Source organism: Barbus barbus (assembly GCF_936440315.1).
Source record: "Barbus barbus genome assembly, chromosome: 19".
Taxonomy (NCBI): domain Eukaryota; kingdom Metazoa; phylum Chordata; class Actinopteri; order Cypriniformes; family Cyprinidae; genus Barbus; species Barbus barbus.
In genome coordinates, this window is record NC_136747.1 from 19,848,874 (window position 1) to 19,876,653 (window position 27,780).

At 37.5% G+C, this 27,780-nt stretch overlaps 2 protein-coding genes across 2 annotated transcripts; both read right to left on the reverse strand.

The window, feature by feature from the left end:
• Positions 1 to 1,316: 1,316 nt before the first annotated feature.
• On the reverse strand, positions 1,317 to 5,737 carry LOC306884867 (sorting nexin-10A-like). The gene is made up of 7 exons (XM_079441095.1): positions 5,597 to 5,737; positions 4,411 to 4,450; positions 3,857 to 3,943; positions 3,593 to 3,693; positions 3,319 to 3,417; positions 2,396 to 2,611; positions 1,317 to 2,109 (listed from the first exon to the last, which is right to left on the reverse strand). The coding sequence occupies exons 2-7, from the start codon at positions 4,435 to 4,437 to the stop codon at positions 1,956 to 1,958; spliced, it is 684 nt and encodes a 227-aa protein (XP_079297221.1). The 5' UTR covers positions 4,438 to 4,450; positions 5,597 to 5,737; the 3' UTR covers positions 1,317 to 1,955.
• A 5,788-nt stretch (positions 5,738 to 11,525) lies between these two features.
• LOC306885798 (endoplasmic reticulum membrane sensor NFE2L1-like) lies at positions 11,526 to 26,292 on the reverse strand. Its single transcript, XM_079442586.1, has 8 exons — positions 25,397 to 26,292; positions 24,286 to 24,402; positions 23,520 to 23,606; positions 22,051 to 23,244; positions 16,615 to 16,754; positions 16,340 to 16,508; positions 16,153 to 16,247; positions 11,526 to 12,161 (listed from the first exon to the last, which is right to left on the reverse strand). The coding sequence occupies exons 1-8, from the start codon at positions 25,904 to 25,906 to the stop codon at positions 12,035 to 12,037; spliced, it is 2,439 nt and encodes an 812-aa protein (XP_079298712.1). The 5' UTR covers positions 25,907 to 26,292; the 3' UTR covers positions 11,526 to 12,034.
• Positions 26,293 to 27,780: the final 1,488 nt, after the last annotated feature.

Sequence of the window (27,780 nt, forward strand, 5' to 3'; positions counted from 1 at the left end):
TTTAATGACTTTGTGAATTGAGTTTAATGAGTGTGATGAGTTTAAGACTTTTTTCTAATAAATATCTCTGCTGTTTCTCTACATTCACGTTAATTCATTGTCATTTCCACCACCACCCTGTCATTTCCATCACCACACATTTTTTTTTAAATATTTAAAAAGTTCTCATCACACATTAAAAATGTATCCACAATTTATGAGATTATGATCTACATAATATAAAAATTCAAGTTATTTTATTTTATATATTTATTTTCTAATAAGCTCTTACCCAAACCAATATTAAATTTCAGAGTGTGACAGGTGTACAGTTCAGCATTTGGTCCTTAGGGCAGTTAATTTATCTCATTAACAAATGTATAATTATTGTACATTGTGGAAAAACTGGTAAAACTAGTTACAAAAATGATCTTAGACAATTCATAAGTGGCATAAGTTATTCTATATTTAAATAACAGCTGTATATTGAGATGTGGTGGAAATGACATTTGTTCATTGCAGGTCGGAAAAATATAAAATATTAACAATTTCTCTTGTAATCTAAGTTTGTCCTCTTACAGACCTTAAAACTAGACAAATTATTTAAACTTATGAGTCTGTGTTACGTGACTTTAGAACAATTTTTTTATTCAACTTCACAAGGCTAAAAGTGCCTTGTGAAGAAAAGAAAAGAAGAAAATCCCATATATACATATATATGTGTGTAATTGTGTGTGTGTATATATATATATATATAAACATAATAGGATGTGAGTTTAGTTGGTACCACAGTGACGGTGATTGGCAGTGGCAGAGATTGGTGAGGTTTTGTGAGTCTGGTGATCTGGATGACAATACTGAAAGTGTTTATCGGCTGCTGCTAGACGCTGATGAATCTACACCTACACAGATCGAACAAACCCCCAATCAGACCAGCGGTTTCAACCAAACATTTCTGTCAAAAACGTCATCCCTCATTTATTGAAAACTTAATCTCTCTCTTGAACTACAATTAGATACTGAAAAAATGCTGTGCTGTGAGTGGAGAGTGAAAGAGAGAGAGAGAAAAAAGACAACCATTTAGCATGTGTGGCCAAGTTAAGAGCAACATCTACTCTCAATCTTTCAAACGTGGTCCATGCGAGAGGAAATTTGAACATGGTTATATCCATCTTTCTCTTATGCACCAATGACCTTTTTAATTTTTTCCCTCATATACTAATGTTTTTAACCTAAAATAATCAAACTTCTTGGCATTTGGTTGCTCTAACGAATAGAATGCATTTGATATCACTTCAAAGGCTTCAATGAGCAGAAACTATTCTCTTTCTCTATTTGTAAATGTATTCAGCATTTATTTCAACACAATATCATCTTTAAGCAGTAGCACTATCTTACATTTCAATAACAAATTCTATTCACAACTAGAATTATTATTATTTTTAATCAAATTAACACCAAATCACAATAAAAACGTACTCAAAAGACATATCCTCACAAATTTACGGTCCTCAACACTCATTTTTAGCAATGTTAATATGAAAAGATTTTTTAAGAAACATTTAGAGTAATAAACTGCCAACTTACTTTTAAAAAATGTGTTAAACAAAAGCACGTCTGTACTATAAATAGCTTCTTCGTCAGACACACATTAAACCCAGTGTGGTCTGAATGACAGTATCAAGAAAAACACTCAGTCTTGTAATTCACGGTCAGGCCTTTAGTAAAGGAGGATTATTTAATATGATAACCACAAAAATTAAATAAAGATATCACTGTATTTTTTTAAAGACATCAAAACAACATTGACAACAACACAAAATGTAATAAAACTATAATCGAGACCTTTTTGTTTCAATATCCATCCAAATATAACTCTGGAGACTCGAAGCAGCAACTGGGCAGCAACTCTCTTTGACAGTATGCGTGGATGTGTATGTATACATCTCTTGAGTTCATATAAGAGAGTGCACATGTTACTGGTTGCTAGGAGATGAAGACAGGCTGCTACAGAGTTCTGCCTCAGGGGTTGTGACTTGAAATTCATGGGAAAAGCTTTCATTATAGGAAGAGTCATCTTCAAAAGGTGTGGCACATCCTAGATTATTGCCCAAGCCAGAGGATGTTGTACTGCAGAAAAGAAATAAATACCATACAAATATTCATATTGCAGTTTTGTATATATTAAATGTACTGTTTGTACATTATTTGAACCTACAACAATGCCCCTTTTATTCCTGAATGGCAAAAATGGCCGCCATCTCCACATTTATGTATAAATACAGTTGTAATATTATGTCATGGTATAATTATAGATGCATAAAACATTTAACATGCCAAATATCTAGTTTAAGCAATTTACATAATCTAAATAACACTGGGGAAGTTTATTATATAGCGAGACAGAGGCACACACCTTTCACAGTCTGAGTCACAGCATGTTTTGCTGTCTTTTTCTTGATGCTTTTCCTCCACAGGGAAACGGGAATACCCAACACATCGCTGTATTGCCTGTGCAACCGTGTAATGCGTCTGTCCCTGTGCACACGCGTCCATTTTTGCAATGCTCAGCTGTGACTGCAAGAACAGATGCAGTCGACTGTCTGACAGCAGTAATGGTGTCTGTAAGACTCTATAAACACAAACATGTAATTAAAAAAACATGGAATGTAATCATTTTTAGAAACTGGTGATGAGGCTATTTAAAGAATCCATTTAAATTATTATGCTATATTCCATTAAAAATATGCTAGATAAAACATATATTTGAAAGTTTTCTTCTAAATAATAAAAAAATCTCTATTACTCTAACAAACACTGCTTATAAAATTTAAGCCATCTTAGGCAATTTTAATACCGTGTCAAATACATAAATATGTTTTTAGTCTATATTTTCTATTACATTAAATATTGTGAAAATATACAGTATATGAAATAAATGCTTTTGGTTAGAGTAAAAAAAAAAATTACATTCTAAATTAATTTTTCATCCCAGCAGCCACTAGATGGCAAAAATACTGCATTTTCTTCATCCCAATCTGTATGAACTGACCAATATAGGACATCAATGTTAAATTAGGACATTTAGGTAGCTTTTATAAACATGCTTTTAAAAAAACATTGCTGGTGTGTGTCTTGAGACACAACAATGGCACTGACTTATTTTAAGATATGTTAGTGCAAGTTTCTTCCAGCCGAAACAGCTCAGACATGCATTTTAGTCTGGGAATGGGCTTAAGCCTTGTCTGTGAAACTACGGACAAATGTCTGAATTTTTTTTTAACCCATTTTAATCAAGTTGATCAAAAATGATGACAAAGAGTCACTGAAGAAACTCACGCCTCAAGAAACTGTTGCAGCCCCTGCATCCGATGAGTGATCTGGAAATCACTATTGAGATTGAAGAAAGGATTCCCGGGAGGGAGTTTAGGTAACTCTCTACAGAAATATAAAGAAAGAGAGAAATTACACTTCTACCAAGAACAATCTAGTTTTTACATGCAGGTACTTGAAATAAAAAACTCTTAATATTATTAGGCAGTTTTTGTTTTGTTTTTTACTGTAAATGAAAATATAATACTGCCCAGAGTCTGATATCCTCAAATGTACTTACATAAGCAGAGCATTGTTCTGTAGTTTTTGACGCAGCCAAACAAACTCACTATACCTCCTCCTCACACAAGAGGTCTTCTTCCGGAAACACATACTATTGGTCTATAATCAAGAAAAATGCAGTGAACCTAATGCTCTCATTGGTTAACATGTGATGCTGAACAGAAATTATATAGGCAAAAAGCCAAACATCCATCAGAATATAAAGTCTGAAAAGCAACATTCAGTAGTAAGTGCAAGGCAAAGATGTGGGTACTACACTCACATGAAGGCAGATCTCATAGGTGACGTATGCGTGCCAGAAATCCTCCTTGTGTACCTGAGGATCTCGTACCCATACACTTACAAACTCCTGCAGTTAGAGAAAAACTAAGTGTAAGTGTTTATGAGCAGTGGTGTGTTTCAAATTGAACAAGGAAGTGACTCAGCAGAAAGCGTGCTTGTACTTTTTCTCATTAAGAGTTATAGTTTTACCACTTTTAAAGACCAGTTTCATTCAGATTCTGCCATTTTACCCACATTTCACACTAACTGGAGTTTTGGAGGGTATTTGGCACCAATTTGTAATGTACAGTTGGAATTTCTCAAATCAACACACTTTGTTGCATGACAGCCAACAAACACATTTGAGGTCAAGCAAAACACTTCCCTAAAAATACCGGCAACCAATTGATCTAAAAAAGCATTTTGCTGTTTGCCCACAGAGTCAAGGTTTCATCTGAAAAATCAGTTTACTAGATAAGGACCACGGAGTCACACAAAACAAAACTATACATGAACCGAAAAAAAATGTAAAGGTGAAAAGAACAAGACACTGACCTTCTTCACAAGGTTTGTGTTTTCCATTTCAGAGACTTGACTGGAAAAAAAGAAAAGAAATGTCAGTTTGTTTGTTTGATTTTTATTTTCATAGCATATATGCCTATTTCATGTCAAGATCAATTTATTTCAAACGGAAAAAATTGGCTAGAAGTAATTTACAGTAGTAATGAAAAACAACAAATGACCAATCAACTGTGTTGGATTGTTTCAAATCTAATGCACAAAGACTAAAGAAAATAGTATAAAAAACAGTAGTGCAAACTGTTATTACAGATCTCCACAAGACAATGATGAACATCATTTTGATCAATCTGCCATAAATCTGCTACCAAACACTTTACTGTATAAGTGGTTAAAAAGCAATGATGACTTTTCATAACTATTGAGCAGGGAAGCAAGTTGCAGTGATGAATGTGTAATGTCAGACATTAAAACAATTAATCAATTTTATGCTACAGCAAACCAAGATATTCATTTTGGCTCATTTTCCTGTGTATGCTTTGCAATGACATGCTAAGTAAGAAAGAATCATTTCTAATGGAACCATAAAGCAGATCAATTTCCCTTTCTCCTGAATCCAAAAATGAAAATCCCATCAGCATTAGTCCAAACAAACATGCCATCAGTGACTTCATTCATACTCGAACTAAGTAACTTTGATGATAACTTAATTATTTAGATGACTGGGAATTCCAGACTAACTGGCCAGAAGACAACAAGATACCCTGAACTTACAAGATCAGGGCTACTTTGACCTGGTTTTGGTGATTTTTTTTTTTTTTTTTAATCTAAACAGCTTCTTTGTTTCTTTCTATTTTTGAATATAGGTCAATAATACTATACACTTTTATTTTCTTTTGCCCTGAACATGAACACAAAAATTTCATTCATCTGACACGTGTGTTAATAAATATAACCTATACCTCAAAAATAACACGTTTAACTAAAGGGTTTAATTGAAGGCTATAAGCTGCAACCAAAGCTGAAAACGTTCAATGACCGGCAAAAGATCAAATAATAGTATTTAAATGTATGAGGAACAGTTTTCACTCAAACGAACGGCAGCTGTATCAATGACTCAAAAGTCTGGTAGGCTACTGTTTTGCTACATAATTATGTTTATATATCTTCTCGCGTTATATATAGGCTATTCCTGATATGCCAAGTCAATTTTTGTTCTCACCTTTTCTGTCGTGTCGTGTATTTCTGCCACCGTGTTCCAGGTGCTCCTGGGATTGATACGATTGAAAGTGGCAAAAAAGTTCGCGTGTGTGAAATGAAAGTTTTTCTGACTATGAATTTGATGTGCGCATGCGCTTCTCTCAACACTGAAAACTACGTTCCAGCACTTCTCAGGTTATTTGTTTATGCTCGTCATGCATAATATCAGCAGCCGCGTTATCATTACAACAAATAAAATGTTATAATGATAACAATCTACTATTATATAATAAAGAACGTGAACCAGAATCAGGGCATCATTTGTTAATCCGTATCTTACAAAACAAGGTTTTTTGTTTTTTTTTATAAAAGATGAACTATATAGACGGCTGTAATATTCACAATAACAAGCATCCTTCCTAATACATGCAGAATCTATTACTGGAACTAAGTTACAAAAATGGGTCATTCTGAAATCATAATGGTTATGATTTAACCATATGACCATATAGCCTAAACAAAAATCTTCCTGTCCCCCTGGCCATGGGATATCCTTCTGAGGGATCACAGCATTAAAGGCAAGTGGCTGTAGTTTATTTTTACCAGTGTCTCCAAGCATTTCAGTCTGACCTGATAGTTGTTCTTTTTGTTAACCTGTGACAATGTAATGCAGGACTTACAAAGAGTATGTTATGGAAGGATGCGTCGATGCAAACTAAATGAGACCTGTCAGTAAATCCACAAAAGATTTAAAGCATTACTCATAATAGAATTCATATACTGTATATTTACATACTGAACAAAATCATAAACACAACACTTTTGTTTTTGCCCCCATTTTTCATGAGCTGAACTCAAAGATCTAAGACTTTTTCAATGTACACAAAAGGCCTATTTCTCTCAAATATTGTTCACAAATCTGTCTAAATCTGTGTTAGTGAGCACTTCTCCATAATCCATCCACCTCACAGGTGTGGCATCGAGATGTTGATTAGACAGCATGATTATTGCACAGGTGTGCCTTCGGCTGGCCACAATAAAAGGCCACTCTAAAATGTGCAGTTTTACTGTATGGGGGGGGGGGGGGGGGGGGGGGGCAGGTCTGAGAACCAGTCAGTATCTGGTGTGACCACCATTTTTCTCACGCAGTGCAACACATCTACTTCGCATAGAGTTGATCAGGTTGTCCACTCCTCTTCAATGGCTGTGTGAAGTTGCTGGATATTGGCAGGAACTGGAACACGCTGTCGTATACGCCGATCCAGAGCATCCCAAACATGCTCAGTGGGTAACATGTCCGGTGAGTATGCTGGCCATGCAAGAACTGGGATGTTTTCAGCTTCCAGGAATTGTGTACAGATCCTTGCAACATGGCGCCGTGCATTATCATGCTGCAACATGAGGTGATGGTCATGGATGAATAGCACAACAATGGGCCTCAGGATGTCGTCACGGTATCTCTGTGCATTCAAAATGCCATCAATAAAATGCACCTGTGTTCGTTATCCATAACATACGCGTGCCCACACCATAACCCCACCGCCACCATGGGCCACTCGATCCACAACGTTGACATCAGCAAACCACTCACCCACATGACGACATACACGCTGTCTGCCATCTGCCCTATACAGTGAAAACTGGGATTCATCCATGAAGAGAACACCTCTCCAAAGTGCCAGACGCTATCAAATGTGAGCATTTGCCCACTCAAGTCGGTTACGATGTTGAACTGCAGTCAGGTTGAGACCCCGATGAGGACGATGAGCATGCAGATGAGTTTCCCTGAGACGGTTTCTGACAGTTTGTGCTGAAATTCTTTGGTTATGCAAACCGATTGTTGCAGCAGCTGTCCGGGTGGCTGGTCTCAGACGATCTTGGAGGTGAAGATGCTGGATGTGGAGGTCCTGGGCTGGTGTAGTTACATGGTCTGCGGTTGTGAGGCCGGTTGGATGTACTTCCAAATTCTCTGAAATGACTTTGGAGACGGCTTATGGTAGAGAAATGAACATTCAATTCACGGGCAACAGCTCTGGTGGACATTCCTGCAGTCAGCATGCCAATTGCACGCTCCCTCAAAACTTGCGACATCTGTGGCATTGTGCTGTGTGATAAAACTGCACATTTTAGAGTGGCCTTTTATTGTGGCCAGCCTAAGGCACACCTGTACAATAATCATGCTGTCTAATCAGCATCTTGATATGCCACACCTGTGAGGTGGATGGATTATCTCGGAAAAGGAGAAGTGCTCACTAACACAGATTTAGACAGATTTGTGAACAATATTTGAGAGAAATAGGCCTTTTGTGTACATAGAAAAAGTCTTAGATCTTTGAGTTCAGCTCATGAAAAATGGGGGCAAAAACAAAAGTGTTGCGTTTATAATTTTGTTCAGTATATATTTATATAGAATTTCCAGATGGCAAGTCAAACTGACAATTACCACAACTTGTGGTCGGTGGCACATAACAGCTACTGTATGTGGAGAGGACATGTGACCCAATATTTTCAGCTGGTATCAGTGATGCATTTTAAACACACTCTAGATAAACATGCCCACAAATAAAAGTTTTTGGAAGTGTTCAAAAATAAATAGAACTTATGCTATTTTTCAAAACCATTCTCATGTGATACAGTGTGATATAATGCTAGAATGGTTAACAATAAATAAAGGTACATTATTCTAACCAATAGCACATTTACTGATGTAGTGGGCAATATCAGAGATTTAAAACAGATTATGAGTTTATGGGTTCTGTTTATTTTAGATATTTATACATCTATTAGACTTATAGCATATTTCACATAGCTAATTTACCTTTCATTTTCTTCGTTCGAGTCTTGGTCTTCCATGTGTGGATATGCTTGGCTGGATTTTAGTGGTTGGCTACTTGCAATGTTGCTCTCCTCTGGTAAGAGTTGACGGCTCTGCTGCTCTCCAAGTTTCTCCCGTTCATTTGTTGACATAGTCTAAATATCACATGAAACATTCAGCTATTCTTCATCCATACATAAAAGATTGCTTTGTTTTAAACTTCCTTTGCACTTTCATTTATAATTAGTTTTATTCTGCTGGAATTACTTGGAAATATAGCTAAACGTGCACAACTATTATTAAGACCTGTCTATTAAGCATTTTGATTCTGATCAGTTTCTTTAATTTTGCAATTTATGTATTTTCTTACCCTCTCAGTGAAATCCACTGCTAAATGAAAAACAGCTAACTTGCAAATGGTGTGTCTGACACAAACATGCCTAACATTCACTCAATAAACCCTGTTTACACCACACTGTTTTCTGACTTATATATACTGATATAGGAAGGGATGCATGGATAGCCCCATAGGGTGGAGTATGTGAGCGTCAACAATTTACATACAAAAGTTGTGTAACTTGAGTATTGCTTTTGACATTTTCCCCTCCAAAATCTGCTTCCCCATGGTAATATTTTACTAAAGAAGCAGTTTTGACTCTGCAGGGGTGTTACAAATAGTTTGATGATTGTTGATTGATTGAACAGATCTTCAAAAAATATACCTGATCAAATTCTTTTATATTGATAATTTACTTAAAGGTCCAGTAGTGTGAAAAGCTGGACTTTTACCTATCAATACAGACCCTGTGTCATAATACAGTCCACCACGTTACCTCTACCACAACTTGATTTCCTAATTCAAAAATCAGTACTTGTTGTAAAACAATATGTACAGATTGGATTGTACCCTTGTTACACAGAGCTATGAGACACAATTACTATCTGCTATATAATATATTACCCTTTAAGTAGCCAGTACAAATACACACAGTGCCAGTGCAGTTATTTCTTTTTTATTATCACTGTAGAGTTTTCAGTTTGTTATCTGACCTTATTTCAGGATGACATTACAAAAACAGGTTCTTGAGAGAAAAAAGCCTTAGAACTCAAAGTCCATCTCTATGCTGCTAATCTTTGTCATGAGACCTGCAACCAGCCAAGAAAATGGTAATAAATGTGTTTTCTGTGGACATCATCTGACAACATGGTTATAGACGTCAAGTAGCTCTTTTGCTTTCTCTTGTTTCAAGATATTGTCACTGAATAAGAGACTCAGATGGCATATGACTGTTCCCCCCACCCCCCACACCCACTTTAATGACCAGATCACGCACACAGAGGTTTTTTTAGTGGGATTTCCATGATGTGCAACTATTCTTAAAACTTCTGAGACACAATCTAAAGCATTTTACAAATAGAAACCCACACATCTGCATCCCGTGTCTGATAAAGTGTACAGAACATGAACTCTTGAACTCTAACCCTGATGGTGGAGGCAGCAGAGAGGTCAAGAAATGTAATGGCATTATTGGTCACATTGCTTTTTTTCCATGGTTAATTGACTGTCTGTGTCTATTTTAGATATGCACAATATATATCTAACTGATTCCAGCTAAAGTCTGGAACAGCAATTTCTGAGTTTTGCAACTGATGCTCCGAAATATTAAAAGAGAAACTTCTGAAAGTTACACCTAAAAAACAAGCTAAAAATGAACGATTGTGGCTCTGGAAAATTTATGACTCAACTAAATTGTGCAATTAAACATTTAAAAGTAATTTGTCACTCTGATTACAAAATGTGGGCTATTCTTTTTATCTACTTCCTAAATTCTCAAATGAACAGAACAGAACACAGAATATCCTACGTAAATGGTAAAAGGAGCAAGGCAACCCACAGTTCATTTGGAGCCTATTGAAAAGAAAGTGATACACTGATACAAACTTTCGCATTACTGTGCACACGCAAATGAACTCTTTCTGCAAAAACAGGTAATGCAGGCGAGACACTACCCACAAAAGCCAGAGTGGAAGCAAATGCACTTTGAATTAACTATGGGAAAACACACTCTTCCTCATTTTTAATCTCCAGTTGGCAAGAAGCTTCAGTTGAAATGCACTATTACTCTAAAACAGGTTTGACCAACAAAACATGCAGAAGAGAACTGTGGCACTTTCATTTTGTAGTTTTAAGGCGGTGTGAAACCATGACACTAGGTTAAAATAACAGGAGAGGGCAAATGTTTTGTGAACAGCAACGTGTTCACAAAACAAAAGGTTTTCCCATTTAATAAAAACATTGTGATCCATGTATTATCAAAAGTAAAAATGAAAATTTGCTGAAAATCTACTCACCCTCAGGCTATTTCTTCATTGGTACAGATCTGGAAAAATTTAGCTTTATATCACTTGCTCACCAGTGGATCCTCTGCAGTGAATGGGTGCCGACAGAATGAGAGTGCAAACAGCTGATAGAAACATCACAATCCACAAGGAGTCCAATCCAGTCCATCAATTAAGGTATTGTGCAGCAAAACGTTGCATGTTTGTAAGAAACAAATCTTATTATTGTGATGATTGGATTGTGATTTTTTTATCAGCCGTTTAGACTCATTCTGATAGCACCCATTCACATCCATTTGTGAGCAAGTCGTGTAATGCTAAATTTCTCCAAATCCGTTCTGATGAACAAACTCATCTACATCTTGCTTATTCAGGTGGGTAAATTTTCATTTTTGAGTGAACTATTTGAGTGAACAAAGTGTCACATAACAAAAGCCATGCCATTAAACCATTTTTTTTTTTCACAACAGTACATTACAAATATGAAAGGCCATTGCATGCCAACAGCCTAGATCAGTGCTTCCCAAACCTGTCCTGGAGGACCCCTAGCCCTGCACATTTTGTATGTCTCCCTTATCTAACACACCTGATTCAGCTCATCAGCTCGTTAGTAGAGACTGCTAGACATGAATCAGGTGTGTTAGATAAGGGAGACATACAAAATGTGCAGGGCTAGGGGTCCTCCAGGACAGGTTTGGGAAGCACTGGCCTAGAGTAAGCTGAATTTGAAAGCACTCAAATAACCATGTTTTGAGGCAGATAGTGAAGATTTCTTATAAACAGACACATCTGCTTTGGATATTTAAGAAACATGCAAGCAGATTAAAAGCAGGCATATAAACCTTTATTGAACTAAAAAATAAGAAATATTTACACAGACATTTACATAGACAATTCCAATATTCAGTTAAACAATAAGAAATAAAAAGGAAAAAAAAATACTACGGTAATGACAGCATAGTCCACCAGAAGAAACTATGAACATGAACAGAATACAAGTTTTGGATCTCTCTGAATGACAAGAGTGAAAGGAAAACACAAGCCAGTGCATTAATGATAAATAGCACTGCTGTGACACCTAGTTCAAATTAATAGTTAAAGCACTCTACATAGTAACTTTTAAAAACACTCACCTCATTTGTACATTCTTTGATTGGTTCACTACAGTCATGCACATAGCTTCCAGCCAAACCTCAATACATTTAAAATAAAAAAAAGAAATCCTCCACCGTCAGGCTATGAACACTTCCACTAACACTGTACAGGTGGAAGACACTAAAGCACAATTCAGCAAGACGTGGGATGCTATTGTTGCTCATCTTCAGGACAGGAATGCCAAGTTAGTCTTTCCTCATAAAAGGCAATGACTATCTGTGGGCAACGGGTGTTGGCCTCTTTTGCAGGTACCAGGTCCGCCTCATCAGAGTCCTTCCTGTGAACAGAAAACAGATCTCTGGTTACAGATAATACAGACTCCGTAACATGACAATTAGTGTAGGAAGTGCAGCCTTGAACTTCACAAGCCATTATATTGTGTCTTTGAATCAGAAAGGCTTTGCATGTGAATATGCTACCCCCTACAGGCCTTTCATGAAGGGACAGTTCAGCCAAAACCAATCACTCATTATTTAGCTTACTCGCCCTCATGTTGATCCTAACCTGCATGACTGACTGACTTTCTGCTTAACACAAAACATGATATTTTGAAGAATGTTGACAACCAAACCGTTTCCATTCTAATTGACTTCCACTGTATATTTTGTCCATACAATGGAAAATAAAAGGGAAATTAAGCTGTTTATTTAACATTCTTAAAATATTTTAGCATTCAAAATATTTTCACAGAAGAAAGTCATACAGGTTTGTATTGACATTAGGGTGAGTAAATGACAACACCATTTTTGAGTGGACTATCAATTTTCAGGGGCCATTTCCAAAACATCATGACCTTATTCTGGAAAACACCATTTTCAAAAAAGGTTTTATTTCTGTCCATACAACTAATCATTGTGATCCATTGTAGTTTTGGACCCCACAAACTTGAATTATCTGGACAAAAACAACTGAAACATTAGTAGGGTTGGGCGATAATTCGATAACAATAATTATTGCGGTGTAATTATCCTCGATAAAATGTTTATGTGCCAAAAGCGGAATGAAACAGCAGGCCTCATTTGAATCGCGCCACACGGACCGTTTATCCGCTCGGATCACAGTTCAAACTGCCGCGCGGCGTGAACTCACTAGAGCAGAGTGCATTTACTCGGTCACGCGAGCACTAAACAGCGCTGTGAGATCCAGTGTGAAGCACTTGAATTCAGCGATGAACACAAACGACTGATTTAAACTAGTTTATAGCCAAACAGAAGAAACACTGTAACAGTCAGAAGGCTTTACAATCTACACATCGCCATAATTTATGGATTTACTGTAGTAACACTCACTGCAAGGTATTGTGGCAGAAATGTGGGATATTCACATTGAATTTTATTACAGGAGTAATGGTATATAATTATAGTGTATGTATTTGTGATTAAGCTATAGCGTGTGCATTTATACAGAACTACTGTTTTTCATACAAATAGGCTACCTAAAAACCATATAGTTATATTTTTACCATGGTATTGAGGTGCTATATGTGTGGTTTTAATTGTGTTTATCATGATTTAAATGTATGCTACTATGGGAGATTATATGCTTCATAAAAAAAAAAAAAAAAAAAAAAAAAAAACTTGGTCAGAATAAATTTAACCATATAAAACTGAGGTTGGTATCATTTTTAGAGATGTTACTGATTTTAAAAATGAACAAAGATTTAGCTCTGCATCCTAGGGATGGGACAAAAAAATAAATCGATTCACTGAACTATCGCAATTGTTTTTATTTACGATTTTAAAATCGATTTTTTTAAATACCAGAATCGATATTAATTCATTAAATACATTGCTTTATTTTAGTCCTTGCTTATATACTAGGCGGAGAAAAGAGACCTTTTATTTCAGCAGACGGCGATGCGTTTCTCAACTGGTGAAAAAAATGGAGGAGTGTATGGCCATTGTGAGACTTATTTTAAAAGATGTGCATGAAAGCGGTTGACACTTCTGTCAGATGCAGTTTAAGTAAAGAGTGCCTGAGAAAAACGTGCTGTCCCAATTCAGCATCTACAGTCAGAGGAGACAGGCTTAATGTCAGTGTCATTATTATATAATTATTTCTTAACTTGTTAATAAATAAAAAGTCTCTCACATTCAGGAAAACGAACTATCCTGTCCCACCAGATGCTATACCGTGTTATAGTGCGGACTCTTCTATAGCACGCGCAAGCGCGGCACCACGCTGCATATCACTTCACTAAAGCACAGAAACTACGAGCATGCAACACGTGAAATAAAAGAACAGTACCAACAAATCTCTTAACTGTACTGCGTGTGTTAGCTGGGAAGGATTTGCATGAAGGTATGATATTCATTCTATTCAGGAGCAGTTTCCACATTTCATTAACAGTTCATGTTAGTATTTTATATTCACTATGGTAACTGTTGTTTCCATAACCCCAAAATACCATGTTATATTCACTTTAGCCCGATTCAGACGGTAATTGTTTCTCATATGGACGTCTGTAAAAATAAATTTACATATCACCTCAGTGATAAAACTCATGGATTCGGATGGCGATTTATTCACAGTGGAGGAGCGAGTTCTGTGATCCTGCGAATCAGAGAACGTGCTGCTCACATGGCCAGTCACATGATTGCTGTAAATTAAATTAATTTTAATTACAATTTATTCTTATTGTGGAAAATTTATTTAAAAACACGTATTATGTAAAATGTATTATTATTCCAAGCATATTTTATAATACATTCAAGATTTTTATTTGTCACATACACAATTATACAGGGTATAACCAGCAGTGAAATGTAGGTAAAAGAACAATCCTATTTATTTAAATCTCCTGTTTAAAAATAGGAAAATACGCGTAGTTGTATATAATTATGCGCAATAGCCTATATATCCGTTCATAATACACATTTTAAAATTGTAATACATACCTGCTGCTGCCATAATAAAGACCCATTTAGAATGTTTACGTGCTTTTCTTCTCTTTCTGCTCCCACTTGCTGTGGTGGACCAGTTATGAAGTATTGTTCTTTTACATACTTTCCAGCATTTCAGAAATAAATATGTATGAAAATTACACCGAAGTACAACAGTTACCGGTGTCCGGGAGTGTTCAAAAAGGGTTTAAACACTTTCAAAAATCACTTGCGTCCCTCTGAGAAAAAAGCTCGATTCGGACGGTAATTCTGTGTCATTTGGTATGCGTTTAAATGACTGGTGGCTCAAACCAACTTAATTGTATTAACAAAAACTAATTTGGGACTGCTATTTAATAGCCTTACCTTATAGGCTGTTTTATTCAGTATTAATCATATTCTTAACTTAATTTTTGGGAAATAAATTTGCTTTGTTTTTGTTTAACAAATATAAAAAAATACATGTGTGTGTGTGTGTGTGTGTATATACACATAAATAATAATGGTAAGTGGGTGACGGCTTATATATTTTATTTAACGTAGTCCAGTATTTAAAAGAATAGCTTTCGAGTTAAGTTTGATGTTAAAGAAAGCTTTCATGGACTCTTCATTTTATTTTATTAATGGAACTAGTTTGATGGGCACTTTTTCAAAAAGTATTTTTCTATTAGACTTTTTGCGGCTGTTTGTTTATGTTTACTGAAAACTGAAATAAAACAGGAAAAATTACTGTTAAGATGCGTTTTTTTATTGTGATAGTCTGTATATTAGGTGCATCATTCAACTTTTTCCTATGGTCAAGTTAAAAACAAAAATTGCAACAGCAATATCGAATCGCAATACTTGTAGAATCGAAATTCTTTAAAAAAAATAAATATATCGCAATACATATCGTATCGGCACCCAAGTATCGTGATGGTATCGAATTGGGAGGTAGGTGTATCGTCCCATCCCTACTGCATCCTAACTCAAGCTACTATCAAATGTGCATTTCTAAGAGACAAAAAAGTGATATTAATATTATTATCAGGCAACCCAAACCGGTTTCTTGATTTGAAACGATCACTCATTAGAACATGCAGAAACTAAAAATACATTTTTTTTTTATTTAGAAATTTATTTTGTTAAGGAAAATTAGCAAATGGAGCAAAATTCTGGCTTTAAACTTGAAAGAAATAAAGATTTGACATTTATTGTGACAATTATCAATATCGACTGATATGAACTTTTTTTTGGCCATATCGCCCAGCCCTAAACATTAGTAAAATGATCTTTTGTGCTCCTCAGAAATAACATAGGTTAGGAAATTTTTCCACTATGGCTGTATACTGCTACGGCGATGTTCTTATTTTCAATAAAATATTGAATACTACATGGGTTTCTTACCACTTCATGAGGAACATGAGCTCTCCACTGCTATCAGTCGCCCCAATGATCCTCTCTGGCTCAAGGTTTCTTGCGAACCCTCTTGGCTTGTCAGACTGGAGCAACACAATTTCACTTTTAAGTCAGTTTTATCATTAACCAATGTTAAAATCAAGTCCCCAAACCTGATAACCAAACAAAACTTTACCATTTCCTTCTTTTTCTTCGCGTTGCTCTCATCTGTTTCTGGTTCATCAGTGGAGGATTTTCTTTTTACGGCTTCTGGTTTCTCCACCACTCCTTTCTGAGACTCCAGGAATGCAGAAATTAGTTCAGGGCAGTCCAAATTCTCTTCAGGCTCCCAAGTGTTGTCAGCACTGAAGGAAATTAAGATATGTTGTTACTCTCACTGCATGAATCAAAGTTATGTAAATCCCAAACAAACAGTTCAGTATACTTGCAAGAAATCCAAAAAGTACTCACTCTGTGAAGCCTTTCCACTTGAGGAAAAACTCAACTTTCCCATTGACCAGTCGCTGGTCAATCACCTTCTCCACCACGAACTCCTCCACCTCCTGAACATCCTTCTTTGATTTGCCTCCCTGCTTCTTACCCATATCGACCTAAAACGTACAAAAAGTAATGATAACCCAGAAACCGGTTAAACAATTTAAATTTCAGTCATTTAAAACGTATATATATGATTTACAGACATGCTTTCTTATTTCATTTGAAAGATAAAAAGTTGCCATATTTACGACTTTTAGTTTTGTGCTAGCTTTTATGCGTGCTAGTATGTTAACGAGTTAACTACGCATGCATGAACAGGCCAGGGGCCCAAACGCAGTTCAAGCTACATTTGGAGATTACTGCTTTTTAATATTTCTGTAAAACCTTACGCTTCGGATTAAGGTCTGACTATTTTAAGAAATCAATTGTTCGCGTGGTATTCACTATAACACGCGCTGGTTTAAATAGCAAGAGTTAGCTTACTAGCTAACTTAGCTGACAAATGCGCATACACACAAATAAAAACAATGTTGTTATACAGCATCGTATATTCATGCGTCCTACTTCTATGCAAACTAAAACAACTAAAAATAGATTTAAGAAAAACACGTATTGCAATAATTGAGGTTACAGCATTCTTAACAGCAAACTAACGTACAATGGACGCTGCTGCAGCACATGCATGCGCGCGAAAACTCACCCTCACAAAGGAAAATGACTAAAATGTAAATTGCAAAGCTTCACACTTGCCGACCTGCAAACAGCTGCAGCGAAATTATGTTGCACTTTAGCAGGACACTAACTTCTAAAACTTTTACTCTCTTCGTACACTATAAATCAATGAAACAAAAGTCGACTGATGCTTGACGAAGGCTAGCCTGAACCTCACGCGAGGACGTAAAGCCACGCCCATGAGTAGTCACGTGTGTCCAATGAGGTTTTCATAGGGCGGGGCAACCGAGATCCTCCGCTGGTCATGCAAAATAACATTATTCAATAATATCATTTGATATCAATTTTAGGGTCTACAAAGTGAGCAGATTAAAAATAGGCAATAGTTTAAATCTGTTTTGGCCTCGTTCTGCATCCAAAACTCGAAAACGGCAGAGCATTATTTTGTAGTGTCATGCAATACTCAAAACGTATTAAATTACTGAATTATACATTCCTGTAAATGTTGACAGTTTGAGACAAAATCGGTTCCAGGATTAGTTCACTTCAGTGCTATCAGTTCACACGTGACATACCAGCCTTCAGTGGGCCTGACAGATAACGCACTACATTATATAATATAGCCTTATATATATGTATATATATATATATATATATATATATAGCGCTAATATAAGTAATAAGGTAATATATTATTCTAATATGGTTATTTTATTTATTTTATTGGCATATATAACAGTTATTTGTATACATTATAAAACACTATGACAAGGTAATGTTTAATTTATTATATTATATATACTTATTACATTTTATATTATCATCTCACACATGGACTGGCATTTTCTATAATGTATTTCTATAATAAAAATACATATCTGATATGACTTAATATATAATTAGCATCAAACTAAAAATATAAGTCATATTCTCAAGGAGTAAAGATTAAACGGGAAAAAAATGATTACACAACCATCAATTAGGTGGCGATATGCACTATGCATGTAAACAAACCATTGATTGAATACAAGAAGAAGAAACAGCATGGTGCGCTTTTCTTAGCGTCCGTTTCCATAGTGACTCGTCTATTCGTCGCTCTCTTGAGAATGTCTTGAGTCTTAACCAGGAACATACTCTGTGTTGAATGAATTTACTCCTGGACGCGGCTTTGGAACCACATACCTCGAGTAAGCAAGGTTTGGGGTTTTAATCAACCCAAAGTTCAGGGTTTAGCTGAAGTTAAGTTAAATTATGTACAACATACTACATTTTTATTCTAGTACACTGCACTGTGTCAGTGCATAATGTTTTACCACACTGTATCCATGAAGGATGTTACATTTCTTATTGTTTGGTGTGGAGTTTATCTGTCTCCTGCTATGAAAATATTGAAAACAGACTACCAGTGTGTAAATTTTTGATTTGTATTTACTGATTCTATTCCATTTTATCAGTGATGGTCAATTATTAGTAGCCTACTTAAAGATGTATTATTTCGATTTGTTTCCAGTATTTCAATGGGAATGAGCTGTGTTCTGACCTGGAGCACGAGAAAAGCTAAAATGCTGGGGTTGAAGACAGAAAAAGCAATAATCCAGTAGATAATTTTTTGATAACAAGCTAAATATGTTTGCTGTGTAAATCAGACTGATTTATTAAAAATGCAAATTCATTCTCTGCCAGCAGGCTGGGGCTGGACACAAAGCTGAGCTTACAAACACTATCGGGGCATTATCGGGGCATTATCGGGGCAGTCGTGGCCTAATGGTTAGAGAGTCGGACTCGTAATCCAAAGGTTGCGAGTTCGAGTCTCAGGTCTAGCAGGAATTGTAGGTGGGGGGAGTGAATGTCCAGCGCTCTCTCTACCCTCAATACCACGACTGAGGTGCCCTTGAGCAAGGCACCGAACCCTCAACTGTTCCCCTGCAGCATAAAATGGCTGCCCACTGCTCCGGGTGTGTGTTCACGGTGTGTGTTCACTGCTGTGTGTGTGCACTTTGGATGGGTTAAATGCAGAGCACAAATTCCGAGTATGGTCACCATACTTGGTCGTATGTCACGTCACTTTCACTTTCATATAACATGCAAGATGAAATTGCGGGCTCATGTTTATTCAAGGAAGCCTTTTGGAAAATCGGTCAGTTTTGATATCATGGCGGGTTGCCACAAATAAATAAATGTATGGGAAACATCCCACAGCACAACCACCTGAGCCCAACTTTAACTGCGTTTGTAGCCGGCGCCACTAACCAGACCGATAAACAAACACAGACCGGAAGTTAACTTCGGGCCAGGCGCGTGCGGGACGGGGGCATGTTTACCATGGAGTAGCATCTCCTCTTCTTTTCAAAACAGTTTGAAGACGTCTGGGCATCGAGGTTGAGTTTCTGGAGTTTTGGTGTTGGAATTTGGTCCCATTGTTGCCAGATATAGGTTTCCAGCTGCTGAAGAGTTCGTGGTCGCCTTTGACGTATTTTTCGTTTAATGATGCACCAAATGGTGAAAGATCTGGTGAAAGCACCCGGTCTCTTCTACTACGAAGCCATGCTGTTGTAATAGCTGCAGTATGTGGTTTTGCATTGTCCTGCTGAAATACACCAGGCCTTCCCTGAAATAGACGTTGTCTGGAGGAGAGCATATGTTGCTCTAAAACCTTTATACACCTTTCAGCATAGTGCCTTCCAAAACATGCAAGCTGCCCATACTGTATGCACTTATGCACCCCCATACCATAAGAGATGCTGGCTTTTGAACTGAATGCTGATAACACGCTGGAAGGTCGCCCTCCTCTTTAGCCGGGACGATTTCCAACAAGAATGTCAAATTTGGACTCGTCTGACCATAGAACACTTTTCCACTTTGAAACAGCCCATTTTAAATGAGCCTTGGCCCACTGGACACGACGGCGCTTCTGGATCATGTCCACATATGGCTTCCTTTTTGCATGATAGAGCTTTAGTTGGCATCTGCAGATGGCACGGCGGATTGTGTTTACCAACAGTAGTTTCTGGACATATTCCTGGGCCTATTTAGTAATCTCAATGACAGAATCATGCCGATGAGTGATGCAGTGTAGAAAATGATGGAACAAAACCACAAGTTACTAAACCTACGAACAAAAGCAATGGTAAAACTGTAAATACAGCTGGAAAACAGAAAAAAAACTAGTCATTATTCTGCTTCCATACATGATGCAGCAAGGATTTTTATGGTTACTATTATTTTGCCTGCAGATTGGATGTTTGCGTTGAGGTTTTGTCAAGTGCAGCATAGGACGGAATGTGTTTCTAAAAACATGGTTTGTGAAATGGGAACCGTAAAACAAAAATAATGCAATAAAAATAATAAAAACTCAGCAATTACTTTGTCCTCCTTTATTCATTTTAAAAGATATAAAAGAGACATATTTTGAACATCCCTGTTTAAAATGAATGTATTCCAAACCCTTACACACAAACAATTGCTCAAAAACACACATAATAGAAAAACTGAAAAAATAAAAAGGACAAGCAGCTTCTACTCACAAACACAAATCTCTCTGCCAATAAAAGAAATAAGCATGTTCATTTGAGAGGTTCATTTGTTTGGGCCCTGTTTCATTCCACACACTAATTCACTAAATAATTTGTCACTAAACCAATGCAGTATTTGCCTTTTCCAAATCGTGCTGTGAGGTAGAACAAAACTCACCAATTCCATATTTTTGTTTAATTACTTCCACTTTATTTGTTGTATAAGTATCACTTCAAAGATGAATACTTATAAAGGTATATTTAATTTGTTTGGAAAAAACAACCCAAAGGAAAACAAATCCAGACTCGTAACCCCTTTATAAAAGCTACCAGGATGCATTATAATTGTTCTTGTTAAGCAAGTGCATAAATGTAAAATGCAAATGTAAGTGACAGTAATGTAAATGTACAGGAAAAGGTTAAACAGAGTGATCACTGTTTGTCATAGATCCAAAATCATTTTACAAATGATTTTATTTCTCAGTGGTGAGGAAAACGTACATATGGTTATGAAGGTAACTGTTTAACGCAAAGTTGTGTTTGATTCTAATGTCTGAAAATAGTTCAGGTCATTTATGTGGGCCTTCCTCATATCAGAGGGATAGTTTTCCCAAAAATTTAACTCGCCCTCATGTCGATCCAAACCTTGTATGCAAAAAAAGACAACGAACAACATTGGTCCTCATTGATTTTCATCATATGGACATTTTTCTAAATATTTTTGTTTGTTTTTTAACAAAAAATATTAGGATCAAAATGAGAGTAAGAAAACACCAGAAACCCTTTTAAGCTCATTCTGGCATGAAATAGTGATCACACTTTTTAACATGGTCCTCCAGAGACCGTATGCAAAAAAAACCCTTTACTTAGTAACTTGCCATTTAAATTAAGTTAAAAAAAAAGCAATATGAATTTTAATTTTCAAATGTGCTCTTTAGAAATACTCTTTATACACACTCTTACTATACACAACGTCCAGTGTCTTCAGTACATTCTCTCCTGCAAATAAACAAGGCTTCTCCCATGCTCAAGTGTAGTTTTTATTACAGTCTTTCTGCCCTCCACTTGAGTTACGAATGGCTTTTAGGAACAAAGGAGAGCCAGAAATGCCCCACAATATCTTATCTCAAGCGTAAAATCGCCTTTCAGAAAACATAGAAATATTTGTATGTCAACACAAACACGCATGCACGCACACACACACACACTCAAAAAGTCTTTATGGTTTCTTATTCTTCTTTCTTTTCATCGTCTTGCTACTTGTCATTGTCCTTGACGTTGTGTTTGTGCGAGGCTGAACCATCACCCGTCCGTTAGCACTGCAGTGCAGTGTGTAGTGCTCAGGGTTCAGAGGATGTCCATATTCATCTCGAAGTTGGCTCAACACAGTCCGCGAGAGCGTTTCGAACCGCTCTGCAGCAGCAGAAAGTGCTTTGGCTGTGTGGGATCTCTGGCGCAGGAGAGCGTCCCGCTGCACCGACATGCCCTCGACCTCACCCTGCAGTGTCAGGATCGCGTCCAGCTTCCTCTTGCGGCAATTCTGTGCAGCAAGCTTGTTTTTACCTCGTCTGCGCACGTCGCGCAAGAGCGTGACTTCTGATCCTGACAGATTCTGGCTGTCCAGCAGCTCCAGGAAGTTTTCTACAGGCATGTTGACAATCTGAAAGGCTGAAAACGGAAGACCCAATGCTTGCACCCGATGTTCATCGCGACTCATCTCTTCTGGTTCATCTTCATCTTCACTCACCACTTCCTGTTTGATTGCTGTGAACCAGTTAGATGGTGTAGAATTTTGCGCCTGTGGGGTTGAATAGGTGTGATCGTGCCAGATGTTTTCTGCAAGGTTTACAGGCGACCAATCACGGTAAGCGGCCGCACAAGCTCCGCCTTTTGACAAAAGAGACTCCACTTCACTGCTATAGCCTGTAGCTCCACATTCATCCTCACAAAATGAATCAGATGATGTAGACGGGGATGCGGGGCTCCTTGAACTGCTCTCCAAAGACAGGCCAGAGTCTGAATCCTCAGGCCATGGAGTGTCCATGTCCCCTTGCATGCCGTCCAGCATCTGAGGGTCGATCGTACCAAGATTATCAAGATCCAACATATTGATGTGGTCAAAAACAGCCTCATCTAGATAGCCTCCCATCTGCGAAGGGGAGGTTTCATTACGAGAGCTGTTCCCAGACAAAGAGAAGAGCGATGAAGGAAGTGCCCCTGCTGAGCTCTGAGACGGGTCTGAGTGAGAAGAGTTTGTGGACTCCAGACGGAAGAGGGGTGTTCGGGAAGATGCAGGCCTGCTATTAGCTGAATCTCTTCCGGCTACCATTGCATCTTGAAGGCTTACGTCATAGCTGCTGGGATTAGGAAGTTCAGCTTCTAAGTCTGACATGCGTTGGGGGACCATGGAGTCAAAATCCTGTAGATGGAAAAGAAAAATATTTGTGAAAATATTGTGTTGTTACGGTTACATATTCTTATGCAAGCTAAGCAAGTATATCTTTTGTTGCATAATGTGATTACTCATAACACTAGCAATGCCGAAGTCAAGGGTTCGATTCACAGGGAAAGCAAGAACTAAAATCTGACATAAAATGTGTACCTTGAATATAAGTTTTGGATAAAAACAATTGTTTCGCTCTATTGATTCCTTTAATCGTAATGGAGGATGAGTCTTCCACAGAAACTACTTACATCAAATTCAGAGAGAAAATCTTGCCACTGTGGAGGAAGGTCAAGCCCAGAAAGAGGTGGAGGAAGGGTACTACTACCCAGCAAATCCTGTAAGGAGAAGCAAAAATGTATAAATAAACAGTACAAATATTTAAAGGGATGGTTCACCCCAAAAATGAAAGTTCTCATTTACACTTATGTTGCATCAAGCAAGTACAGTTGAGTTTCCATGTTTACAATAATTGATAAGCTCAAAGAATGTGCGGTAATCAATATTTGTCAATAAAAGCCTAAGTGAAATTTGTTTGCCATATAAAGTGATCATGTCTCTTATTCAAGAAGACTTGAATAAAACTCCTTGATTTACATGGATTGTGTTCACAAAATCTTAATGAACATTTTGAAGTGTCAAATTTTTGTGGATCATCAGTTGAGGGACAGAAATCTTTCAGGTTACCTTATCTATATTTGTGTTTTGAAAATGAATTCCATAAGGGCGGGTAAATTATGACAATTTTTACTTTTGTGCAAACTATCCCTTTATCATCTCAAACCAACACTACAGTTCATATGGAGTTGAATTACCAGAACCATAACTACTAACATAATCAAATGTAACTGTTCTCATTCATTTACAGAGCTGGTTGAGTAAAATATTAGCTAAATTACTGTTACGTAATGTCACGCAAGTTTGATTGACCTGACATTAACATTACATTAAACTTTGACATTAAGCCTGATAAACACACCATTCTTATTAGGCAGGTAGTGAGGTTAGTTTGTTTACCTCCTGCTCTAATGCAGAACTCTGAGTCAGCTGGTTCAGCGAAACAGGACTGGTTTCCTCCTGCCCTCTCTCATCTTTCGCCGCCTCCTCCTCATTCACTTGGCCTAGTAAAGTTTCCTGGAAAGAAATCGGGATGTCCAAATTAAGGATTAAAATGGCTTGCCTTAGGAGGCTTTAACATTGTTTATAATGTTAAGATGTGAAACTAAATCTGTGATTAGAAAAGAGCAATTCCATGAGTTAAAAAAAACTCCTGTTTAAGACTAATGTATTCTCTGCTACTCATTCAATAGATAAATCTCATTCAAAAACTTTATTTTTTGCTTGCACCTGCAGGAGATAAAGAAAATCAATACATATCTGCATAACATGCTTAACTCTAGGGATAATACAACATGACTTAATGGATTTCAAAAACTAGGTTGAGATTTGTCAAGACATGATCAAGTAACAACGAACATTTCAGAAAGAGCAGGTTTGGGCTGGATCAAAGGATAATTTCCCACTCCGCCCTCAGACAGACAGGAAAGTTCAGTAGATATCCAAAGATATTTATTTGGTAACACGTGTATGTTGATGAATGGTATTTGGCGGTTTTGGCGTTAAAACTATCATTTAAGTTCAAAAGTTTGGCCAACACACCTGACTGACACCTGTACATCTGGTTACCGACCTTCAAGCTAAAAAGTAAACAGATAAATTACCTCATAAACACGACTTTTATTTCCTCACACAAAAAAAATGTAATTGGAGTAGCCTAGAGTAGCTGAAAATCAACGTAAATGGCCACATCAAATCACAGCCTAAAGATCAATAACTATCAATCCAACTAGGTAGATCTAATTTGACCACATTTAACCACATTTCTTTAATATGTAACAAACTAGTTTATTGATGTGTCGGTTATTGTTTCGATTTCGGCTTCATTTGCTCACGAGTGCAAAATACTAACGTTACTTGCCATGAAGCTAACAGGCTAACTCAGCAAAAAAAACAACAACTATTAAACAGGTCACACGGGGCTAACGTTACTGCGTGTCCCATGAGGAGAACGCAACACAATAAAATTGTAAAAGTATGGGATGTGTGTAATCCAGCACTGTATTGTTACCTCTTTGGAAAGTTCTCCAGCTGCACAACAAGGCCTGGAAACAGTGCAGTCCTGTGAAATTGACAGTACAAAGCCCTCTCCAGCCCCGTGATCATCCTCTTCACGGTGATTTTCGGCATTTATCTCCTCGTCACCAGGGTCCCCTGACAGATCGTGTGCCTCACCTGCATCAGAGCCATCATCAGGCACCAGGTGCACCAGCCATGCGCTGACACGCGTGGGGAAGCGGGCCGGGGACCCGAGAGCACGCACTTCATTCAAGAGCCTGCGGCTGGTGAAAAAATAGTCCAGCTCGGGACATTTCGGATGTACTTGATGGCCCGCCGCGGTGTCCCGGTAGTGGTGAAACGGGGTCTGTATGAAAGCCGAGCTCGGCCCTCCGTCTGTTTCTATCAACGGCGAGTAGTAGCCGCTCAGATAGGTGTCGACATCCACGCGAACTCCTATCAAACTCAGCAGAATCGTAAACTGAATGAGTCCCTCGGTGAAATATTTCTTCATGTGGTGCATGTTTCAAAACAAATTTTTCAACCTCGGGAGGCCTAAACGAGAACAAAGATTGCCCGTTTGCCGTTAAACAAAGACAAAACCCCAAACAAAAGAGCACGCGTTGACTACTGTCTGTGTCAGACAAAGAGCAGCCCCGACCGGCGAAACTGTTTGCTGCACTTAAACACTACCGGCTTTTCATAACTTCCTGACTTATAACATCCTAATTCAGAGACGCAGCGCCGCCATCTAATCACGCAAAGCAAAACGAGTCCTTCTCGTCTGATATATTCAGTAGCAACGACAAAAAACTTCAATATTTTCTTAAGAACAACAAAACTCCTCGGCTATCCTGAATCTAGCCTCTCATCCGAGGATGGAAACAACTGCTCGAATTTGCATAATTCATAAAATCCCACTCACATGCGACGGAATTACCTTCGCAACAAGCTCTGATTGGACCATTTCTGTTGTCATTCATTCAAGAGCCAATCACAAGCAAGTATGCTTTCCAACTTCCTTTTTAGTCCTTCCGCTCTTGAACGAAATATTGAAGTGAACTGGGTTTTTTTCCGTTCTTAGTCCTATTAATGACATATATATTCTTCTATTAAGAACGAAAAAAGTGTTTTGCTTAAATCTGTCAAAACATACAGCTACTCCCTCTTCTGTTTTGACTTATTAACCCGCTGCACTCTTCAAGTAGGCTGCTTTCAACGGTAGATGTCATGGTGCTGTCATCAACTGTCCATGAACCACAGACACGAGGGGATTATGAATGGTGATTCATGACCAAACTTGCTTACATGGCTTATCTATCTATCTATCTATCTATCTATCTATCTATCTATCTATCTATCTATCTATCTATCTATCTATCTATCTATCTATCTATCTATCTATCTATCTATCTATCTATCTATCTATCTATCTATCTATCTATCTATCTATCTATCTATCTATCAGGCTTTCCTGTAGCTCAAATAGTAGAGCATGGCGCTAGCAACGCCAAGGGATTCCCAGGGAAAGCAAAAGCTGATAAAATTTATATATATATAAAAAAACTTAAATTATTCAATTGCATAAGTATTCATACCCTTATTGGGACAGCTGAAATTTAGCTCAGGAGCATGCATATTGCTTGTAGATGTTACACTTTGAATAACGTTAACCTGTGACAAATTCAATTGAATGGGTGTGATTTGGAAAGGGACACATTTCTTAATAAAAGGTCTAACAGCTGATAATGCATATCAGAGCAAAAACCAAGCCCTGAGGTCAAAAGAACTGCCTGTAGAGCTCAGAAACAGGTTTGCGTCAAGCCACACATCTGGGGAAGAGTTCAGAAAAAAATACTGCTACATTGAAGGGTCACAGAATCATGTAGTCTCCGTTACCCTTAATGAAAGAAGTTTGAAACAACCAGGACTCTTCTTAGAGCTGGCCTTCTGGCCAAACTGAGCAATTGATAGGGAAGGGCCTTGTCTAGACTGGTGACCAAAAACCTGATGGTCAGTCTAGTTGAGCTCTATGATCATATGTGAAGATAGGAGAAATCTACAGAAGGGCAAACATCACTGCAACACTTCACCGATCTGGGCTTTATGGCGGAGTGGCAAAACTCAATCCTCTCTTCAGTGAAGACACATGAAAACAGACTTGGAATTTGCAAAAAGCTCCTATAAAGGACTCCCAGACTCTGAGAAACAATATTCTCTGGTCTAATGAACCTCAATTCCAAACATCATGTTTGAAGGAAACCAGTTCAGCTCGTCACCTGCAGACTACCATATCAAAAGTAAAGTGTGCTGGTAGAAGCCTCATGCGGTGGGGCTGTTTTTCAGCCAAGGGACAGAGGGACACATCAGAGTAGAAGAAAAGCTCAATGCACCAAA